Source organism: Canis lupus, chromosome 33, assembly GCF_011100685.1.
Source record: "Canis lupus familiaris isolate Mischka breed German Shepherd chromosome 33, alternate assembly UU_Cfam_GSD_1.0, whole genome shotgun sequence".
Taxonomy (NCBI): domain Eukaryota; kingdom Metazoa; phylum Chordata; class Mammalia; order Carnivora; family Canidae; genus Canis; species Canis lupus.
Genome location: NC_049254.1, coordinates 14,439,413 through 14,462,386, shown reverse-complemented (window position 1 = coordinate 14,462,386; position 22,974 = coordinate 14,439,413). Strand labels below are relative to the sequence as shown.

General features: G+C 35.6%; 1 protein-coding gene and 1 pseudogene across 13 annotated transcripts in view; both read right to left on the bottom strand.

Moving 5' to 3' along the window:
* Positions 1–10,127: 10,127 nt before the first annotated feature.
* On the bottom strand, positions 10,128–13,481 carry LOC100683278 (annotated as a pseudogene).
* A 6,491-nt stretch (positions 13,482–19,972) lies between these two features.
* The window catches only part of DZIP3 (DAZ interacting zinc finger protein 3), an 85,362-nt gene continuing 82,360 nt past the window's right edge, over positions 19,973–22,974 (bottom strand). For all 13 annotated transcript variants that reach the window (XM_038582734.1, XM_038582740.1, XM_038582735.1 and 10 more), the window contains one exon: positions 19,973–21,720. In XM_038582734.1, coding sequence (XP_038438662.1) covers positions 21,610–21,720 — 111 coding nt within the window. In that variant the 3' untranslated portion in view covers positions 19,973–21,609. The remainder of the gene's footprint in view (positions 21,721–22,974) is intronic.

Genomic DNA, 22,974 nt, shown 5'->3' with positions numbered 1-22,974 from the left:
TAAAAAAATTCTAATTTACCACTTTTTCATTTTTCTTCTCAAATATATTAGTCATAATTGTTTTGGAGTTTTGTCTTATAATGAAGGAATATGGAATACCTGTGGGTCTGTTCCTGTTGTCTGTTTTCTCATAGTTTTCAGTCATTTAGTCCTGTTTCTTGGCATGCTTGGTAAATTTTGTGTGCGTATGGAATGCCAGTTATGTATGAAAAATTGAGGAGACTCCAAATTATGGTTATCTTCTTCTAGAGACCTGTTATCTTCTAACAGGCAGATAGGGCATGACCAGATCACTTTGATTCATCAAGTCTGACCTATTTCTTGTCTGTCCTTGCTCCTGAGATTCTTAAGGTTCTCGGGGGAATGCCTATATTGTTTGTGAGCCCTGAACTTCAATTTTGAGATATTGTGATATAGCATAAGAAGTATATATTTGGTCTTCATCCGATTCCTAGCACAGAGCCCTTAAAACCCTTGGAATTTCTTAAGGGATAAGAGTGATAAAGGTGTCTTTTTATTCATAACAAGCCTCTTTCAACCACACCTTGCTTTATGTTAATGAGATAACCTTTGGTAAGCCCCTAAGGATAGGAATGGGGCTGATTGCCAGGGAAACCAACCACGTGGGGGAATAAAATTTGTAGGACACCAAATATGTATCCACCAGAAAATGGGAACACTTTTTGGTGTGTTTGTGTATGGGACAGGAACAAGTCCCACAAATTTGCACAGCCAGAGTATTCTGTGAGTAGACAAGAGGTGGGTTTTTTTCTCCTTTTAAAGAAAGGCAGACTGACATATGCAGCACCTCATTTAGATGTGTCTGGAGTCTTGGAAACTTGACTAGCCTATATTCTCCTATAAATGGACCATAAGAGCTTGTTTGCTGGTTGTAGTAGGGGGAGTGTAGCTACTTGAATACGTTTGACTGACATATGGTCCTCCTCTGTCACAGCAGTTCCTCCTTTGAGCACACAGCTTCTGGAGGGACACACATGGAGCAGTGAGGAAGGAAAGGAACATCCACCTACCCAGCCAGATCAGCTGAATCAATCCTGACAATTGATAGGGTGACAATATCACAGCCAGATTACCCTCACATCCAAGAGGTGTTTTGCCTTATACATTTTTCTCTCTAGAATCATTGACAATGCCTAAATCTCAACTTAGCTTTATAGCCTTTTAGCAACCCATTTCTTCTTGATTTCTGGATTCTTGTCTGGCGCATGTGCAACTGAGGAATTGGCAAGTGCTTTAAGGGTGGAAATGCAATGAGAAAGTCAGTCTCACCTCTCTATGGTTCTGTCTCTAGGACATTGGTATCAGGTTCTGCTTGTCATTAGCCATGAGCTCCACTTTATTTTTTCTCTCTAATCTGATACTTTCTTGAGTAATATGTAGTTACTTCTCAGTACCTATGCCCTTGAATATACAAATGCCTCCAGGAGAAAATACAGCTTTGCTTTCTCTTTGGAATCATGGCTCCTCAATGCCTGGCTAGCCTCATTATTCTCTGATGGTTTCAATTAGCTGTCTTTAAATCATTTTTTATCCAGTTTTTATAGTTTTTCTCAACTAAACTGTGATACCAACTTCAGCAAAACCAAATGTAGAAGATTTAAAATACACTTTTATTTACTTTTAAAGAAATCTTTAATTTTATAAACCCTAAATTCTAAATGTATAGAGATTATCAGTCCTGCTTTTCTAAGGATCTTTTGTATGGTACATTGAGTACTTTAAGTTGTGGTTGTTTCTTAGTTCTAAACTCCATTATTAACTAGTATGCAGTAATAACATTTTAAAATAATTATTTCTAAGGGAAAATACTTTGAATTTATATTCAGTCAAAATATGGGAATATGGTAATGCCTCAGAAATGAGGCAACAGTTTAAGGAGCCAATTTCTTTTTCTGAAATAAGTAACTAAAAGAATTTTGCAAGATGAATAAATAAAATTTATTAAACATAAAGAAAAATCCAAACCTTGCTCATATCCGATGTAATTCACTTTAAATCAATTCCAGAAGGAAAAAGAAATCTTGATTATGTCCAAAAGATATTAAGGAAATGAAGATGAGGTAAGAAACTGCATAAGACAAAGACCAAACCCAATTATTAGATTTACCTTTAGACTGAATAAATTTCGATCTGGGAAATCAAGTTCCTGTAACCAACAAGAAAACTTAAAAACTAAAAAAACATTTTTCCCAAATCAAAAACTAAAAATTGCAGGTATGAGAATGACTCTCCAGGGCACAAGAATCATAATTCTGGATATATTGGTTTCATCCCTGTGTTTATACAGCATCAGATTTTTCTTACTATGAAAACAACATTAAAAAGCTGTACTGATGCTGCAGTTGTACCTCAGTAGCCATTTGCATGTAGATCAGAACTAGAAAAAATTAGTTCAATAACAGATTTACTGGAGCAAGGAAATGAGTAGTCATTAAAATTTTCATTACTGTTTTGTTTACTGATATTTTACATTGAATATAGATTTAAAGCAAGATTATATATACATAAAAGTTGGAATAGAAAATACTCCAGGGGCTGGAACTATGAGTGATATTTTTTTTCTTCTATGTTTCTATAGTTTGAAATTTGCTTCATTCAGCATGCATTACTTTCTTAATAAAAAATAATATTAAAATAGTTTAGTATTGAGTAAAAAATCTGTGAAAACTGTTATAAGTTGGTGTGTAGCTTCACTCTGTGGTGGCTGCCCCTTACTATCATAAATCAGACTTTGATGATCTGTAACCATTCAGGAAACGAAGAAAATCCTGTGTGCTTCCTGTCCCAAAGGAAAAAATGCACTCTGGTTAACCCAAATAGACTAGACCAGGGATGGTCTCCTGGCATTGATTATGCAGCACTGATGCTGACAATTAATGAAGAGCAGTTGAGTTTGTAATTTCTTCAGTGGCTTTTCAGGAATTTTGTGGGATTTTTGTCTACTCAGGCCTGGTGGGGAAGAGAATATTGGCAGATGCTTACTTGTCAAGCAGTAGTTGGGGAGAAATCTGAGTAAACTGTCAAAATATGGTTTTGGAAAAAAAGGTTTTAATCAACCTTAATACATTATTTATACCTTGGTTTCATGTTCATCTTCATCATGATTTTTAGTCTTTATGTTTTGTTCATGGAAATTCTAAAAAGTAAGCTGATCGTTTTGAACATCTCATCAACATTTTTGTCTTATCTTTTTTTAAAAAAAATTTATTTATTTATTCATGAGAGAGAGAGAGAGGGGGGGAGAGAGAGAGAAAGAGAGAGAGAGGCAGAGACACAGGCAGAGGGAGAAGCAGGCTCCCTGCAGGAAGCCTAATGTGGGACTCAATCCTGGGACTCCAGGATCATGCCCTGAGCTGAAGGTGGTACTAAACCACTGAGCCACCCGGGCTGCCGTTTCTGTTTTATCCTTTGTAAAATTTTATTTCTATGGATCTAACCAAGTCCTCTTTGACGTGTTTTATTCTGTATGCTCTGGGATAACTGGAAGACCTAGGAAAAGGCTCACTGGCTACAAACTAGGGATTATTACAATAGTCACAAGCCCAATCATTTGCACTATCAGTGATATTTTAAGTATTTCAGGTTTTACTGACATTTCCAGGCAGATCTATAGACCATGACTGAAAGACCTCTCTGGGTTGCACTTATTTTTCAAGCCATTGTCCTTGCCTAGAATGGCTACTCTGTCCTCTTATATAAATTCCATTTGATTTCACAAGGCCCATTTACTCAATGAATATTAACTGAATACCTACATTATGGTAGATAATGTTTTAGGCAATGAACAAATAATAATAAACAAGATTTCTGTTCTTATGAATCTTACATTGTGAAAAAGACAACTAAACAAATGAATTTCAGATAAAAAGGGGGAAAAGGTATCTGTGGTAGAGGTCTGTTTTCATCATGGTAGTCAAGAAAAGCTACTCTGAGTCACATTTGAGCAGGGAACTGAAAGAGCCCAAGAGTGAAACATGTAGCCTAAGGAAAGAATGTTCCATGTAGAGAGTACCTAGGGTACTCCTTTAGGTAAGGTCCTAATAGGATTGAAAATCAGCAAGAAAGAATTAATTTCTCCATTTTCAGTGAGAAACTCTTAATTCCCCCAGCTCACAATGATCAGACTCTTATAATAGCACTTGTCTGTGTCATTCATTTAGCACCAAATATATGTTGCATTACACTAGCCATCTTTGAGAAGTTGAGACGCTTGCTCTCTACTTAAGACTCAATTACTTCCAGCCAGACCTTGTCCTATGCCTCTTGATATACTCAAAGCCAAAAACAGTACTCTCATCTAACATGCAGTAAACACTAATGCTGACCATGATCCAATGTAACGACCTTCACTGTTGTCATGCCCTAAAGGACCTTGTCAACTCTAGACTGAGAACAGACTGAGGCACTGGCTATCTAAAAAAATATATCCAAAAATATATGTTGGTTTTGAACTTCTGTTTAGGTTTATTTTGTAATGATCTGATTTTGTAATGATCTGATAATTTTGTAAATGTGTTCATAATTTATTAAAACAATATACTCTCCATTGAAACTACAATTAAAGTGAATCACCTTTAGTTGCAGAAAAATGGCCTTTGTCATATGTTTTTAGCATGAAAACAAAGGTTTTTGGGGGGACTGAAATAATGTAAACTTCATAACTACAGCTTAAAATCAGCCTTCCCCTTTGTCATATTTTTGTGTTTCAAGACCAGAATCAAGGCTTATGATGCTAGTTTCTTACACCATTGCTATTTTCTCTGAGCTGAGAAAGTACATTGACAGAGAGATTATTCACACTGCAGAAGTGTGTTATTGTAATATTGGAATCCTAATAGTGGTTGTAAAATTTCATGGTTTAAGAAAATAGTACAACTCCATGGAGACATGTAAATAAATAGCAATATGATGTTTGAAATTAAAAGGTGAAACATTTGTACATTGCCTTTCAAAAGGGCTGATAAAACACCACCAACTTTGAAGTAAGAATACAGTAATTGTGGCTTTATTCTGAGTTAGAATAATGACTCCCTCTGATAATAATGTTCTAAAGTTGTCTTACTTCTGTGCTTACCCAAAGAAACAACCTGGGATTTTTGAGTAGTCAGTACTTATGTATGTGTATGTATATATTAATATACAATTTTATATTAGTTTCAGGTGTACAACATAATGACATATTTATGTACATTAAGAAATGGTCACCACATATGTGTAGTTATCATTCATTTTCACATCCTCACCAACATTTGTTATTTCTTGTCTTTTTGATAGTGACCATTCTGACAGGTATAAGGTGATATCTCATTCTGATTAAAAAAAAAAAAAACTATGTATTTTTTTTCATGAGAGACCCAGAGAGAGAGGCAGAGACATAGACAAAGAGAGAACCCATTGCAGGACTCGATCCTGGGACCCCAGGATCACAACCCGAGCCAGAGACGCTCAACCACTGAGTCACCCAGCCACACATCATTGTGATTTTTGATATGCATTTTCCTGATGATTAGTGATGTTGAGGAGCTTTTCATGTGCCAGTTGGCCATCTACAGGTCTTTGCAAAAATGTCTATTCAGGTCCTCTGCCCATTTTTTAATTAAAATTTTTATATTGAGTTTTATGCAGTTTTTAAAAAAGATTTTATTTAGAGAGAGAGCATGGATGAACAGAGGGAGGACCAGAGGGGGAGGGAATAAGAATCTGAAGCAGATTCCATGTTGAGTATAGGGCCTGAGAGGGCTCGATTCCATGATCATGAGATCATGACCGAAGCTGAAGCCAAGAGTCTGACGCTTAACCAACTTAGCTACCAAGGTACCCCTTTATGAGTTTTTAGATTTTTTGGGATGTGAACCCCTTATAAGAGATATCCTATGCAAATATTTTCTTGCATTCATTTTGGGAGAAGGTTTCCCTCACTGTGCAAAGCATTTTTATTTTTAGGTCAATGTAGTTGTTTATTTTTGCATTTATTGTCCTTGCCTATAGAGGCCGATCTAAAAATACCACGAAGACAAATGTCAAAGAGCTTACTCTGTATGTTTTTCTTTTTCTTTTTTTGAGTTTTATTTGAGAGAGAAAAAGAGAGAGTGAGGGGGCACACACAGAATCTCAAGCTAGCTCTATGGAGCCAGCATGGAGCCTGAAACAAGGCTCAATCTCATGACCCTGAGATAATGGCCTGAGCCAAAATCAAGGGTTGGATACTTAACTGACCACCCAGATGCCCCTGCCTAAGTTTTCTTCTAGGGGTTTTGTGTTTTCAGATCTTATATTTTAGTCTTTAATCCATTTTGATTTCTTTTTGTATATGGTATAAGAAAATGGTCCAGTTTTGTTCTTTTGAATGTAGCTGTCCAGTTTTCCCAGTGCCATTAAGAGATTGTCTTTACCTTATTGTATATTCTTGCCTCCAGTATTATAGATTTATTGACTATATAAGCATGAATTTATTTCTGGGCTTTCTATCTATTCCATTAATCTATGTATCTGTTTTTGTGCCAGTATCATTACTATAGCTTTTTAATAAGTTTTAAATCCAGGAGCAAACACTTTAGGCTTTGGCTTTTTTCTTTTTTCTTTTTTTTTTTTTTTAAATTTTATTTATTTATTCATGAGAGAGACAGAGAGAGGCAGAGATATAGGCAGAGGGAGAAGCAGGCTCCATGCAGGGAGCCTGATGTGGGACTCAATCCTGGGACTCCAGGATCACACCCTGGCAGGTGCTAAACTGCTGAGCCACCCAAGCGTCCCAGCTTTGTTTTTTCTCAACATTTTTTGGGTATTTGAGGTCTTTTGTTGTTCCATACAAATTTTAGGATTATTTGCCTTACTTCTGGGGAAAAACGCCATTGATATTTTGATAGAGATTACGCTGAATCTGTAGATTGCTTTAGGTAGTATGGACATTTTAACAATATTCTTTTAATCCATGAACACACTGTATCTTTTAAGATTTTGTTTATTCATGAGAGACAGGGAGAGAGAGGTAGAGACGCAGGCAGAGGGAGAAGCAGGTTCCTCATGGGAAGTCTGATGCAAGACTCAATCCCAGGACCCCAAAGGCAAGACACCCAACCACTGAGCCATCTAGGTGTCTCAAATACAGTATATCTTACAATTCATTTATGTTATCTTCAATTTCTTTTATCAGTATTTTTAGTTTCAGAATACAGATCTTTTACCTTCTTGGTTAAATTTATTCCTAGGTATTCCCTTTGATATGATTGTTAACGGTCTGTTTCCTTTATTTCATTTTCTGATAGTTTACTATTAGTGTGTAGAAATGCAACAAGTTTCCAATATGTTGATTTTTGTATCCTGTACCTTTGATGAATTCATTTAATAGTCCTAACAGTTTTTTGGTAGAATCCACATATATAGGGATATATATACATATACATATATGTATATATAGTATCCTCTCATCTGCTAATAATGAGAGTTCTACTTTTTCCTTTCCAATTTGGATGCTTTTTATTTATTTATTTTTTTCTAGCTAACAGCTGTGAATAAACAGGTGAGAGTGGACATCTTTATCTTATTCCTGATCTTACAGGAAAAGCTTTCAACTCTTCATTGATTATGTTAGCTGTGGGTTTGTCATATATAGTCTTTATTATGTTGAGGTACACTCCTTCTATATCCACTTTGTTGAGATTTTTATCATGAATGGATGTTGTACTTTGTCAAATACTTTTTCTGCTTTTATTTAGATGATCATATGACTGTCGTTCTTCATTTTGTTAAAATGGTGTACCACATTCATTGACTTGCAGATATTGAACCACCTTTGCATCCCTGGAATAAATACCACTTGGTCATGGAGTATGATCCATTTAATGTATTGTTGAATTCCATTTGCTAATATTTTGTGTCCAATTTTTGCATTTTTGTTAATCAGGGATAATGACCTACAATGTTTAGTTTAGTTGTTTTTGTATGGTCTTTCTCTGGTTTAGGTATCATTTTAGCCTTGTAAAATGAGCTTGGAAGCATTCCTTCCTCTTCAACTTTTTTGAGATAGTTTGAGAGGATAGGTATTAACTCTTCTTTAAATGTTTGGTAGTATTCACCTGTGTAGCTATCTGGTCCTGGACTCCAATTTGGGAGTTTTTTGATTACTGATTCAATTTCATTACTAGTAATCGGTCTGTTCAAAATTTCTATTTCCTCCTGATTTAGCCTTGGGAGATTTTATGTTTTTAAGAATCTATCCATTTCTTCTAGGTTTTCCAATTTGTTAACATGTAATTGTTTAGTTTTTAAATTATCTTTTGTATTTCTGTGATATCAATTGTAACTTCCCTTCCATTTCTAACTGTATTTGGGCCATCTCTCTCTCTCTCCTCTCTCTCTCGTCTAGCTGAAGGTTTATCAATTTCATCTTTTTGAAAAACCAACTCTCCATTTCATTAATCTTTCTACTTTTTAAATATTTATTTCATTCATTTCCATTTTGATCTTTATTATTCTCTTCCTTCTACTAACTTTGGTCTTTGATCTTTCTCTAGTTCCTTTAGATGTAATATTAGATTGTTTGAGATTTTTGTTATTTATGGTGGACCCGTATTGCTATAAATTTCCCTCTTATAATTGCTTTTGGTATGTCCAAAAGATTTTGGAGTATTGTTTTCACTTTTGTCTCATGGTATGTTTTTATTTTCTCTTTGATTTCTTTATAGAATCGATTGTTTAGTAGCATGTTGTCTAGTTTCTGCTTGTGGTTTTTTCTTTTTTCTCAGCTTTCCTCTTATAGCTGATTCCTAGTTTTATACTGTTGTGGTCAGAAAAAAAAATAAGATTTTAATATTAAATTTATCGAGAGTTGTTTTTGTGACCTAATATGTGATTTATTCTGGCTATTTGTTTTTCAAAAAGGAATTTGGCTGGGTGGATCAGTCGGTTAAGCATCCAACTCTTGATTTCAGCTCAGGTCCTGATCTTAGGGTCCTGAGTTCAAGCTCTGAATTGGGCTCCATGCTGAGTGTGGAGCCCACTTTGAAAAGGAGGGGGCAAACTTTGATGTCAGGAATCTAGATTAGAGTTATGCCCTACTGTTTAATAGTTGTACAACCTTGAGTAAACCACTTTCTCAGCATTCTGATCTCCTAAGTGGAAACAGCATCTTTCCTACAGCCTTCAAAATTTTTAGTTTCCTAGCTTATTGTCAGTTTTTCAACCTTGCTAGGAAGTATTAAAAAGTAATAAAGTTCATATAGTTCAAATGGATTAATTGAATGGGTTATAATATTTCATGTAATAAAATTACTTCTTAACATTCTACTGTTATGCAAAACTGGAAGTATAAGTAATGGTTATATTCCCTTCTCCCTTCCTCTTTTAAAAGAAAATTTTAACATTTTTCTATTGAAATATAATTGACATATTAGTTTTCAGGCATACAATGTGATGATTTGATATTTGTATATTTTGTGAAATGGTCATCACAGTAAGTCTAGTTAACATCTGTCACCATTAATAGTTACAATTTTTTCTCATGAGAACTTTCAAGTTCTCTTAGCAACTTACTAATATGTAATGCAGTTTAACTATAGCTATCAGGCTGTACATTATATCTTCATGACTTATTTTGTAATGAAATTTATACCTTTTGACCACCTTTATGCATTCTGACACCCCTTTCCCCCCCACCTCCCGCTGCTTCCATGCCATACACACATGGGACTACCAGTCTGTTCTCTGTACCTATGAGATTGTTTTCTTGTTTAAGATTCCACATAAGAGAGATCATACAGTACTCATCTTTCTCTAATTTCATGTAGCATAATGCCTTCAAGGTCCATTTATTTTGTCACAAGTGCCAAGATTTCATTCTTCTTAATAGCTGAGTTATATTTCATTGTTTATGTGTGTATTACCTCTTCTTTATTAATTCATCTGTTGGTGGACACTTAGGTTGTTTCTGTGTCTTGGCTATTGTAAATAACACTTCAATGAACATGGGATGTATATATCTTTTCAGATCAGTGTTTTCATTTTCTTAGGATAAATGCCCAGAATGCAATTGCTGGATCATATAGTAGTTTCTACTTTGAATTTTTTCAAGAACTTCCACACTGTTTTACATAGTGTTTGCACCAATTTACATTCCTACCAACAGTGCCCAAGACTTCTCTTTTCTCTACAAGAATGCCAGCACTTATTTCTTGTCTTTCTGATACTAATCATTTCTACATGTGTGAAATATCTGTGATTTTTGGTTGGCATTTCTCTGATGATTAGTGATGTTTACTGTATATCTTCACGTACCTGTTTGGCCATTTGTATGTTTTCTTTGGAAAAATGTCTATTCAGATCCTCTGCCCACTTTTTAATTGTTTGCATTTTGTTGTTGAGTTGTAGAAGTTCTTTATATGTACAAGTTCTTTATATGTTTTGGATAGTAGTTTATTTTCAGATATGAGGTTTGCAAATATCTTCTCTCATTTAATTTGTTGTCTTTTCATTTCACTGATAGTTTCCCTTGCTTTGTACAGGTTTTACTTTGATGTGGTCCCACTTGTTTTTACTTTGTTGCCTTTGCTTTTACTGTCAGATTAAAAAAATTCATTGAAATCAATGTCAAGAAGCTTACTGCCTTTGTTTTCTTAAGTTTTTGGGTTTCAAGTCTTCAAGTATTTAATCATTTTGAGTTGATTTTCACGTGTAATGTAAAGTAAGTGGTTTTGTGTGTGTGTAAAAGAAAACCTATTTTGAATGGCCCCTGGGGACTGAAAATAAGTCCCTTTGGACTTTCAGTCTCCTGGTGGTGATTGTCCTTTTCAAAAGGACAAATGTGAACAACGATTCTCATGCTTCACATTGCATCCTGGTCCACAGCATTCAGCATGGCTTGTGATACGGTTTCAAACAGGTGCTCTGGATTCATGTTTTGCTCAGGACTCCTACACCCTTTACATTTGTTTATTGCACTTGCTGCTGTCCACAAAGTCCTCAGTCATCATGGGGCAGTAGATGAGATAGATACAGAGAGCAATGAAGGGCTTAAAGACCCTTGGGACCAACCCAAAGTGTAGTACTGGCCAAACCTTTTTCAGAGAGGAGGCTGGCAAGTATGCTCATAAGGGTGTAAGGCTTGACCTGCCAACCATACTTTAGCTCATTTAGGTTCACCTAGAACTTGTATAGAACTTGGGCAATAGTCTGGACATTGATGGTGAGTCTAGCCAGTCTGATGTACAGCCAGTCAACTATGGGTGAGATCTAGAATTCTGTGGTCACCGCCTAGGCCTGGAAGTAGGACTAATAATTATATTATCTCCTCCCTTTGTTTTATAATTTTTATTGGTGTAATTAATACACAATATTGTATGTTTCAGGAGTACAACACTGATTCAAGAATTCTATTCATTACTAGGGCAGCCCCGGTGGCTCAGCGGTTTAGTGCTGCATTCAGCCCAGGGCGTGGTCCTGGAGACCCGGGATCGAGTCCGTCAGGCTCCCTGCATGGAGCCTGCTTCTCCCTCTGCCTATGTCTCTGCCTCTCTCTCTCTCTGTCTCTCAAGAATAAATAAAATCTTAAAAAAAATTCTATTCATTACTAAATACCCACCATAATCAATGCAGTCACTGTCACCATACAATATTATTACAATATTATTAACTGTATCTCCTATGCTGTACCTTTCACCTCTATGACACTTATTTTATAGCTGGAAATTTGTCTCTTAAATCTCCTTTATTTCACTCAGCCCCCTCCTCTTGGGCAGCCACCAATTTGTTCTCTGTATTTAAGAGTCTCATTTTGTTGATTCATTGGTTTTGTTTTAGATCCACACATAAATGAAATCATATGGTATGTCTTTTTCAGTCTGACTTGTTTCACTTAGGTAATCCTCTATAGGTCCATTCATGTTGTCAAAAGGGCAAGATCTCATTCTTTTTTATGGCTGAGTAGTATTTCTGTGCACGTGCACACACACACATTTATCTATTTACCTATATCCTTTTCTTGGCTATCATAAATAATGCTGCAATAAACATAGGGGTGCATATATCTTTTCAAATTAGTGTTTTTGTATTCTTTGGGTAAATACTCAGAGAAATTACTGGATCATATGGCATTTGTTTTTAACATTTTGAGAAATCTCCATACTGTTTTCCACAGTGGATGTACCAATTTACATTCCTACCAACAGTGCACAACATTTTCTTTTTTTCCACATCCTCACCTACATGTTATTTCTGGTCTTTTTGACAATAGCTATCCTGACATGTATAAGGTGACATCTCATTGTGGTTTTGATTTGTATTTCCCTGATATTTAGTGATGTTGAGCATCATATTGTGGGTCTGTTGGCCATCTGTATTTCTGTGGAAAAATGTCTATTCAGATCCTCTGACCATTTTTTGATCAAATTACTTTTAGTTATCAAGTTGTATATGCTCTTTATATATTTTGGATATTAACCCCTTATCAGATATATTAGTTGTGAAGATCTCTAATTCAGTAGGTTGCCTTTTCATTTTGTTAAGTTTCCTTAGCTATGAAAACTTTATTATGTTGTAGTTCAGTATTTTTGTATTGTTTCCTTTGCCTGGAGATATGTCTAGAAAAATGTTGCTAAGGCTGATGTCAAAGAGATTACTGTATATATTTCCTTCTAGAAGTTTTACGGTTTCAGGTCTCACACTTAGGTCTTTGAGTTTATTTTTGTGTAGAGTGTAAGGAAGTGGTCCAGTTTCATTCTTTTGCATGTAGCTATCCAGTTTTCCCTACACCATTTATTGAAGAGGCTTTTCCCCCAGTGTGTTCTTGCCTCCTTTGTTGTAAATTGAGCATGTAAAATGTGGGCTTATTTCTGGGTTTCCTATTCTATTGATCTATGTGTTTATTTTTGTGCCATATTGCTTTAATTATTATAGCTTTTGTAGTATATATCTTGAAGTCTAGGATTGTGATACTTCTAGTGTTGTTTTTCTCTCTTAATATTGCTTTGGCTATTTGGGGGGTCTTTTGGCTCCATAGAAATTTTTGTATTATTTTGGTTCTGTGGGAAGTGCGGATGCTGTTTTAATCAAGATTGCATTGAATCTGTAGATTGGTTTGTATTTTTTCCTATTCGGACTTGAATGCCTTTTCTGTTCTTTTTTTTTTTTTTTTCCATCACTATCCAGTTTTGAAATGCCATGATGTCTGATATGGGAGTATTTCACTGTCATTTTGTGACTGTTAACTTTTATTTTCATCTCAATAGGATTTAAGTATACTAAATTTTCCAACATTGCAGATTCTGAGGGGAAAACAGGCAAATCTTTAAAGATCCCTGAAATCAGACTTGGTTTAACTCAGAATGTGAGTTATTTATTCTGCTTGGATGGTTTAATGGTTCTGAATATGGGGGGAAAAAAAGGTGTTTGGATTTTCTAAAGATGCAGTGTTGTTTCTGATTAGCAGAGTGAATATTTCTAACCATATTATTTCCAGCTGACCCCATTCTAGGATTTATTTGGTTTGGTTTGGTTCAAGTTAAAAGAGGAAAGGAATGAAGTGGGGGTAAAACACTTCAGGTGCTGCTTGTGCTAGAGTAGATACGTTTGTACACACAGAAGTTTCCACAGGGGTCAGGTTACTTAGTTCAGATAGCAGATCTCAGTACCTATCCTCTGTATGGATAAAACCAAATTAAATGAACTCTGGAAAATCTAAAATGAATGTACATTTTCTTTTGTGTAAACTACTGTGGTCCAAATGGAAATATCAGTCTGATCCCAACTTTCTTTTCATTGTATTTATGCTAAATATTCCTTTTGCATTTTCTGGATCTATGCCTGTAAGAAACTTACACTTGACTCTAAGTGTAAAGAATTATATGTACATTTCTTGATTTTTATGATGAAATATTACAAAGGTTGAGCAAGTTGTAAAAAAATGTGGATATTTTCACAATATTCTCTTAATCCACTGGCATGGAATATATTTCCATTCGTTTGTGTCATCTTCAATTTTTTCATCAATGTTTTATGGCTTTCAGAGTACAAGTCTTTCACCTCCTTGGTTAAGTTTACTCCTAGGTATTTTATTCTTTTTGGTGTAACTTCAAATGGGATTTTAATTTTTCTGCTACAATTCTGTACGTTAATTTTATATTCTGCAAATTTACTGAATACTTTTATTACTTCTAGTAGTTTTTTTAGTGGTCTTTAGGGTTTTCTAATTGGAGTATCATGTCATTTGCAAACAGTGACAGTTTTACTTTTTTTTTTTTATTTGGATGCCTTTTATTTTTTTTGTCTGATTGCCACAGCTAGGACTTCTAGTGCTATGTTGAATAAAAGTGGTGAGAATGGTTGGACACCCTTTTCTTGCTCCAGTTCATAGAGGAAATACTTTCAGGCTTTCATCATTGGGTATGACACTAACTGTGGATTTTTCATATATGGCCTTCATTATGTTTCCTCTAAACCCACTGTGTTGGGAAATTTCATCATGAAAGAATGTTGTATTTTGTCACACGCTTTTACTGTATCTATTGACATGATCATACAGTTTTTTTTAAATTTATTTATGATAGTCACAGAGAGAGAGAGAGAGAGAGAGAGAGAGAGAGGCAGAGACCACAGGCAGAGGGAGAAGCAGGCTCCATGCACCGGGAGCCCGACGTGGGATTTGATCCCGGGTCTCCAGGATCGTGCCCTGGGCCAAAGGCAGGCGCCAAACCGCTGTGCCACCCAGGGAGCCCTGATCATAGTTTTTATTCTTTCTCTTGTTAATGTGATGTAATACATCAGTTAATTTGTGAATAGTGAACCACTCTTGCATCCCTGGAATAAATCCTACTTGTGGGAATGATTTTTAAAAAGTATTGCTGAATTCAGTTGATACTTTTTTTGCTGAAGATTCATGCATCTATGCTTTAATAGATACTGGCCTTTAGTGTTTTTTTTTGGGGGGGGGGTGGGTGTTTTTCAATAGTGTCTCTGATTGGTTTTGGTGTTTGGATATTTTAGCATTGTAGAATTAATTTGTAAGTTTTCCTTCCTCTTTTGATTTTTGGAATAGCTTGAGAGAATAGGTATTAACTCTTTAGGTGTTTGGTAGGATTCACCTGTGAAGCCATCTTATGAGTGACTTTGGTTTTTGATTACTGATTCAATTTTATTACTGGTAATTGGTCTGTTCAAATTTTCTGTTTCTTCCTGATTTAGTTTTGGAAGATTTTATGTGTCTAAGAATTTTTCCATTTCCTGTAGGTTGTCCAATTTGTTGACATATTCTCTTAGAATTCCTTGTTTTTCCTTGTGGTGTTGGATATTTCCTCTCTTCGTTTCTGATTTTGAGTCCTTTTTTTTTTTTTTTTCTTGATGAGTTTGGCTAATGGTTTCTTCATTTAATCTTTTCAAAGAAACAGCTCCTAGTTTCATCTTTTCTTTTTCTTTCTTCTTTTTTGTCTCTATTTCATTTATCTCTAATCTTTCTTATTCCTTGTACTAGGCCTTGGTCTTTGTTCATTCTTCTTTTCCTAACTCTTCAGGTGTAAGATCAGGTGTTTTGAGAGTTCTTATTTCTTGAGGTAGGCCTGTATCATGATAAGCTTTCCTTAGAATTGCTTTGCTGTATCTCAAAAATTTAATCTATTGTTTTCATTTACATTTTATCTTGTATTTTTTCTACATTTCCTCTTATTAACCCATTGTTTAGTAGCTTGTTTAGCCTCTGTGTTTATATTTTCCAGATTTCCTTGTAATTGATTTCTAGTTTCATGCCATTGTGGTGGGAAAGATGCTTAATATGACTGAAATCTTTCTAAATTTACTGAGACATTTTGTGGTCTAACATGTGATCTATCCTGGAAAATGTTTCATATACACTTGGAAAGAATGTGTATCTTGCTATTTTTGGATGGGATATTCTGTAGGTCCATCTGGTCTAATGTGTTATTCAGACACTTTTTCACTTTCTGTCTGATTTATGTATTCACGTAAATGAATCCCCTACTATTGAATTACTGTCATTTTCTCTATGTCTGTTAATATTTGCTTTATGTATTTAGGTGCTCTTATGTTAAACGCACAGGTTATTTATAACTGTTACATCCTCTGATATATCGATCCCTTATTATATAGTGTTCTTTTTTGTCTCTTCCTACAGTCTTCATTTTAAGGTCTGTTTTGTCTGATATAAGTATTGCTACCCTGGCTCTTTTTCCCCCCCTCTGTTTGCATCGTATATGTTTTTTCATCCCTTTACTTTTAGTCTGTATGTCTTTAGGTCTTTAGTAAACACCCTGTAGGGAGCATAGATGCATCCAGTTTTGTTTTATCCATTTGGTCTCCCTATGTCTTCTGATTATAGCATTTAGTCCACTTACATTTAAAGTAATTATTAATGGGTCTATATTGCCATATTGTTTCCTGGTTGTTTTTGTAGCTCTTCTGTTCTTCTTCTGTTGCTCTTCTCTTATGGTTTGGTAGATTTCTTTAGTATTATGCTTGGATTCCTTTGTCTTTATTTTTGTGTATCTATTATAGGTTTTTGATTTGGGGTTACCAATAGCTTCATATATAACATTTTATGTGTATAGCAGTCTATATTAAGTTGATGGTTCTTAAGCTGGAAACATTCTAAAAGCACAAATTTTTAGTTCTCCCTCAACATTTTATGTATTTTCATATTTTATATTTTTTATTTTGTTTAATTTATTGCTTTTATGTTTTAATTCCATACTGGCTTTAGAAGTGATTAAACTTCTTTTACATGTTTGCTTTCAGTCATTACATTTTTTCCTTTCACCTTTTTTTAGTCCTGATTATGGCCTTTTCTCTCTACTCAACTCCCTTTAACATTTCTTATAAGGCTAGTTTAGTGGTGATGAACCCCTTTCTTTGAAAGTTTCTCTCCTATTTTGAATGATAACCTTGCTGGGTAGAGTGTTCTTAGTTACAGGGGTTTTTTTTGTTTGTTTGTTTGGTTTTTTTTTTTTGCTTTCACACCTTGACTATATCATGCTACTCTCTTCTGGCCTTCAAAGTTTCTGCTGAGAAGTTGGCTAGTATTATGGGTTTTCCTTTGTATATAACTGTTTTCTCTTTTGACTTTAAAAATTCCCTCTTTATGATTACTTTTTGCAATTTCAATTATTTTGTCTCTTGGTGTGGACTTCCAGCTTTCATCTTGTTTAGGGATCTCTGCGATTCCTGAATGTGGATATGTTTCCTTCCCCAGATTAGTTTCTAGTATTCTTTAAAAAAGTTATCTGCCCCTTCCTCTTTCTTCTTTTTCTGTGATCCCTAGAACACAAATATTATGCATAATGATATTGCAGAGGTCCCTTAATCTATTCCCATTTTTAATTTCTTTTTCTTTATGCTGTCAGCTTGGTGGTTTTCTATTACCCTGTCTTCCAGAATCCTGATTCATTCTTCTACATATTCTAATTTGCTGTTATTCCCTCTAGTGCAATTTTAATTTGTTATTGAGTTCTTCATTTGTTTTTCTACTTATTTGTGGAAGTTCTCACTGAGTTTATCCATTCTTAAGTCCATTGACTATGACCATTACTTTTAATGGCTTTATCAGGCATATTGCTTCTTTCAGTTTCATTTTGTTCTTTTTCTCTGATATTGTCTTATTCTTTCAATTGGCACATATTCATCTCTCTCATTTTGCTTAACCTTGTTTCTATGTATTAGATCAGCTCCATCTCCTTGTCTTGAAAGGAGCGGCCTTGTGTAGAAGAGGCCATGTGGTGCCCTATGGCACAATCATCCCTAGTCACCAAACCAAGCATGGCAGGGATATCTCTTATGTGGGCTGCTTATGTACAGCTTTTGTGGCTAAGCTACTTTAGTCTTTATCTCAGCCCGCTGCAATGACCCAATGACTGCTCTGGGCACACTGGGCATTGTTTGGTCCTTGTGCTGATGAGATGCCTGTCAAGGCCACTATGTTGGGAAGGATTAGCAATCAGTGTAACTGACTGCAATTAGCCTCTCTGCCAACTGCAGGACTTGCTCCTTGCAAGGCCAACTGAGAGACTTTCATTGGTGGGCTGTGGTCAGACTAGGCAGCTGCAGGAGCCAAAAGTGGCTGAGCTTGCTTCCTGTGCAGCCAGCTAAGAGGCTCAGTTGGTGAAACTGTGGGCACACTGGTGGAGTTATCTTCCCCTCTGCACATGGTAGGAGTCACTTTGTGGAGTGTTGCTGGTCCTGGTCAGTGGTGGATGCAGGATGCCTACGGAGGAAGGTAGGTTAGATGGGGTGAGTCTGTGGAGAAACCCAGGGGCAAAGCATGCAAGCAATGCTAGCAAGACAGGAAGAGTGTTAACACTGGCTCACACATGTCTTGTTTCCTGGCTAGAGGAAAAAGTATGCTAGACCCTGATTTTAAAAGCTCCTGATATTAAACCCCATTGGTTTTCAAGGCCACATATTATGAGCACTTGCCTTCCCACTGTGGGTCCCCTGTTCCTGGGGTGTCTGGCGTGAGGTCTGATCCTTTTTGCTTCTCCATGCTTGTGGTGTCCCTCCCATTTGTGGTTAGTCTTGCAGGGGTTTTGGTTCCCAACCGTTTCTCCACCCCTCCTACTTACCCTTTTCGATGTGGCCTCTTCTCTACAGTTGACTGTGAAAGATCTGTTCTGCAGGTTTTCAAGTCATTTTCAGAGTTAGTTGCATAGACATAGCTGCTATCTGAGTGGCCTGTGGGGTGAAGTGAGCTCAAGTTCCTTCTACTCTGCCATCTTCCCTGAATTTTCTCTCCTCCATTCATTTTAATAAGGGCAGTTGAAGATAAAAAACATTTAAGAATTTTATCAAGGAGTAAATTCCAACACGTTGATTGACTAAATAGAAGGTTTGGTACTTTGGGAATTAAGACTAATAAATGTTCATTTAAGAACACTAACTCAAGCAAGTAGTCTTTTCCCTATTTTATAGAAGTTTTGGTTGAGAAAAGTATTTTGTTCATGATTGCACAACATGTAAAAGGTGGGAGTTCGACAATTCAAACACAGATCTGCCTGAGAAAGCCACTTTCTTCTACACCAACGTTGTGCTCATGCCAAACACAGATTCCTACATAGACTCTTGGAATATGTATCATTTATAAACAGGTAAATGTGATGTGGTCCAGGATCCATACGTAACAGGAGTCCAATAATTCTGAAAACTGCCTACTCAAGAAAATCAGAAATCCTGTATCTTGTTATTGTCATCTGGCTATACACCAGAATATTCCTTAGCTACTGTAGTTCTGGAAGTCTTATCTAAGAGACTATCTGATAAAGCATCCCAGGAACATTTTATAAATGTAGAAGATTCTTGCTAAATTTGAATTTAGTAAAAATAAGCCTACCTTCTCTGAATTAACCATAAAATATAATTTATCGTCAAGGCTGGGGCACTGCTGAGAATGAAAGGGAGCACTATTATGTCAAAACGATGAACATTAATTGGAACCATCCTAAGCAAATCAAGAATCTGAAGGAAAAGTCAGCAGACTATTATATATTTAGAACTCAATATCATGTTCCTAGTCCAAAAAAAAAAATCAGTTGGTTTACCATCTTTCATTTTGACAAATATTTACAAGGAAGGAAAAACTACTTTTCTTGTTTGCACAGTCAACCCAAAATGGGGATACAGCCCTGAAGTACTAGAAGAGAACACTAGCTAAGGGACAGAAGATTTGCATTCAAATCCCAAAATGCTATTCTGTAGCTATGACTATGGATCTGTAGAATTGGACATGACTTTCAAAAGTACAATCCTACCTACTACATTCTCACTACATATCAGCTACTGTGTTGAGTCCTCAGGTCTTATTCTCAGACCCAAGATATGATCGTAGGCAAAATATACTTATGAGGGTGAAGTCTAGAGGATTATTAAAGACCCTACAAGCTCGGATATTCTATGATTCTATAAGTCTCCATGAATGCCTTCTTGGGTATTTTCTTACTTATTGACAGAAAAAACAAACCCACAATTAAACAGATATAAATGTTTTAAATAGATTTAAAGTAGTTTCAGGATACATTTAAATTGAAACACAGATAAAATCTTTCCCACATGGAAGTGAAATTGTAGTTGTAAACTAAGAAACAGTTGTTTTACAAGATAATTTGCCATAGAACCATGACCTCAAGGTGTCAGACGAGATAATTACATTAAAGGCCTTATAATTTCTGTATTTTTCAATTCCAAGACATTCTTGGCATTTTAAAAGTGTCTAGAAGACTGCCCTCATTTTTGGATATCTTCCTCCACGTTTTCCAATCTATTGTCATTACAGAAGAAAACATTTAGCATACAATTATAGAAGTAGTTTTAAATAGAGATTTAAAGTAACTTCAAGATACATTTACACTGAAATACACAGATAAAATAGTTGAGTCAAAACACTTATTTCAATAATTTATGGAAACAAATATGAACCAAGTAACATCTTACACCATAACTGAATTCTTCAGATTTTTTTAACTACAGACATGTACAACACTTACAACATTTACACAATACTATTTTCAAAATAGGTTTTTGACCTCTAAAAACAGTTCCTAGTGACAAGCTTTAGATAGCAGCTTAGCCCAATATCAACTTTGTCATAAGTAGCATCTGCATACAAACAGTCCCCCAAACCCTGCAGCATGACAAAGTGAAAATAAACTTTTAAGGCAGAAAAAAGAATCAAGTGTAAGGTCCAATGACAATGTTTACAAATGACCATAAGATCTCAATTATTCAACTGAGCAAGTGACTTAATTTACACATTAACTCATTTTTATTTCCTGATTTGGGGAATATTTATGCTATACCTACTGTGCAAGGCATTGAGAACACACAGGAGGATCAGACATGGTCCCAGTAGTATGCTGGTAAATGTTTAACAAGTTCTTGGGAAGAGAAGCCCTGACTTACAACATTTACAAATTTCTATGGTGTAAATACTACCACTATGGCAGATTTCAAGCTATGAACAATTTGATCACTGGCTCACAAAATTCCTCAAACTTCAACATTCACCTCTCACAAACTATTATTAGATAAGCTCCAACACACTACTATATGGCCCCCACCCTCAAGTAGCTCATAATCTTTTTGTGGACACATATTAAGAGGCCAGAGAAGAATGGGGAAGATAGGGGCAAGTTTTAAATAATTCAATTATGTATTTTGTAAGCAGTTTTAAAACATAAACAATAAAATGTATGGAATTTTCCTACTTGTTTGCTGTTCCACTTTTCCTCTTAAATTTATTTCAGGAAATTAAAATGTAGCATATTTGGGGACTAGTAAAGGAAAAGTGGAATAAGAAGGAAAAAGCATAGATCTTAGGATGTTTTTTTTCTTGTCTAACAATGATGTTTACATTGGAAGAAAATGCTTACTAACATATGGGCAAATACAATGTAAGTTTTAAAATTTAAGCCCTTTCCGCTCCAAGTCCTGAAGGTTTGTCCTGTCCTCTTTGGCTGCAGCTTTGATGAGATTAGCTAGCTTCTTTTACACAAAACTAAAGAGTACACTGCTTCACAACACTCACACTATCAGTTCATAACAAAAGGCAAAACTAAATTCTGGAATCTGATAACTGAACTTCCTTTGCATAATCACACCCTTGGATCAGATCTTGGGCAAGTGTCGGCTGAGGTGACCCGGAAATTCTTCTGGTAACAAAACATGGAGTCTGCAGGTTGGGCATGTCCCCTGTTGCATCAGCCAAGGTCTAATGCACTAAGGAGCGAAAATATTCATGTCAGTTTCTCTGACTTAGCCTAGCAGAGGCAACTGGTACTCTATATAATAAGTTACCTTATCTAGTAAATTGCTAAGCCAATTGCTGTAATAATGGCATTTTCTCTGTGATTCGCTGAGTAATACAGCTTGTAACAGAACACCTTTCAGCAAGTTCATGTGATTAGGATACTTTCCCCATCCCCAATTTTCAGGATGACTTAGCAACTCTTCTTAACAAGAAGGCTGAGGGAATCTGCTACATATTTTTCCTCTAGTTTATTATACATTGTTATTTTTAATCCAGAAAAAATGGTAACGTACAAAAGTCACCAAGACCCTGTATCAAGTGTTTATGGTGTTTTGAACTTAAAATCCCTAGATGATGGCTCTTTGGTGACAATGATGGTACGAACCATCTGTTACATCATTTGCTTGAATACTAACTTTCCAAAAACAAACCAATTTTACCTTTATAAATAATGAGAGCCAAGGCAGATACGAGATTAAGAATAGGCACTATATGGGCACCTGGGTGGCTCAGTGGTTTGAGCATCTGCCTTTGGCTCAGGTCATGATCCCAGGGTCCTGGAATTGAGTCCCGCATCAGGTTCCCTGTGGGAGTCTGCTGCTCTGCCTCCCTCTCTCTCTCTGCCTCATGAATAAATAAGTAAAATCTTAAAAACAAAACAAAACAAAAAAAAACACACACAAAAAAAACTACATATTAACTGTAACCCTAAAAAGTAACCTGAATGGGTTATCTGCTTTCCATTATATGGGCAATGGCACAGAGTAATAAGTTTCATGAAACATTTATTTTCTAAATGGGTAGGACTTTAACAACTTCAAAAGACTAAGTATCTTTCCCGATATTTTGGCATTAGCCTGTGTCTATTTCTTCATATCAGAGTAGAATGAATATATAATTCTGTATTAGGTATCACATATCTTTGAAATCATGGTTTACAGATATGGCTTGAATGAGCTAGCTACTGTTCACTTCCCTGAGGAGACTTTATGTAAGATTGTATTTTCCAGGATCAAATTACATCTTTATATCAATAGCATTTGCACAGCAACACCACCAGGAATTAATCTATATAAAGTGCCAAAAATCAATGAAAGATATGCTAGTCTTGTATTTTTCTAACATCAAAACTAAAACCTGAGCATCTAAAGAGCAAATACAAGAGCCTGGACAGACTATTAAGGTAAATCTTATGTTTTATAGGAGGCCATCAGTACATGGGA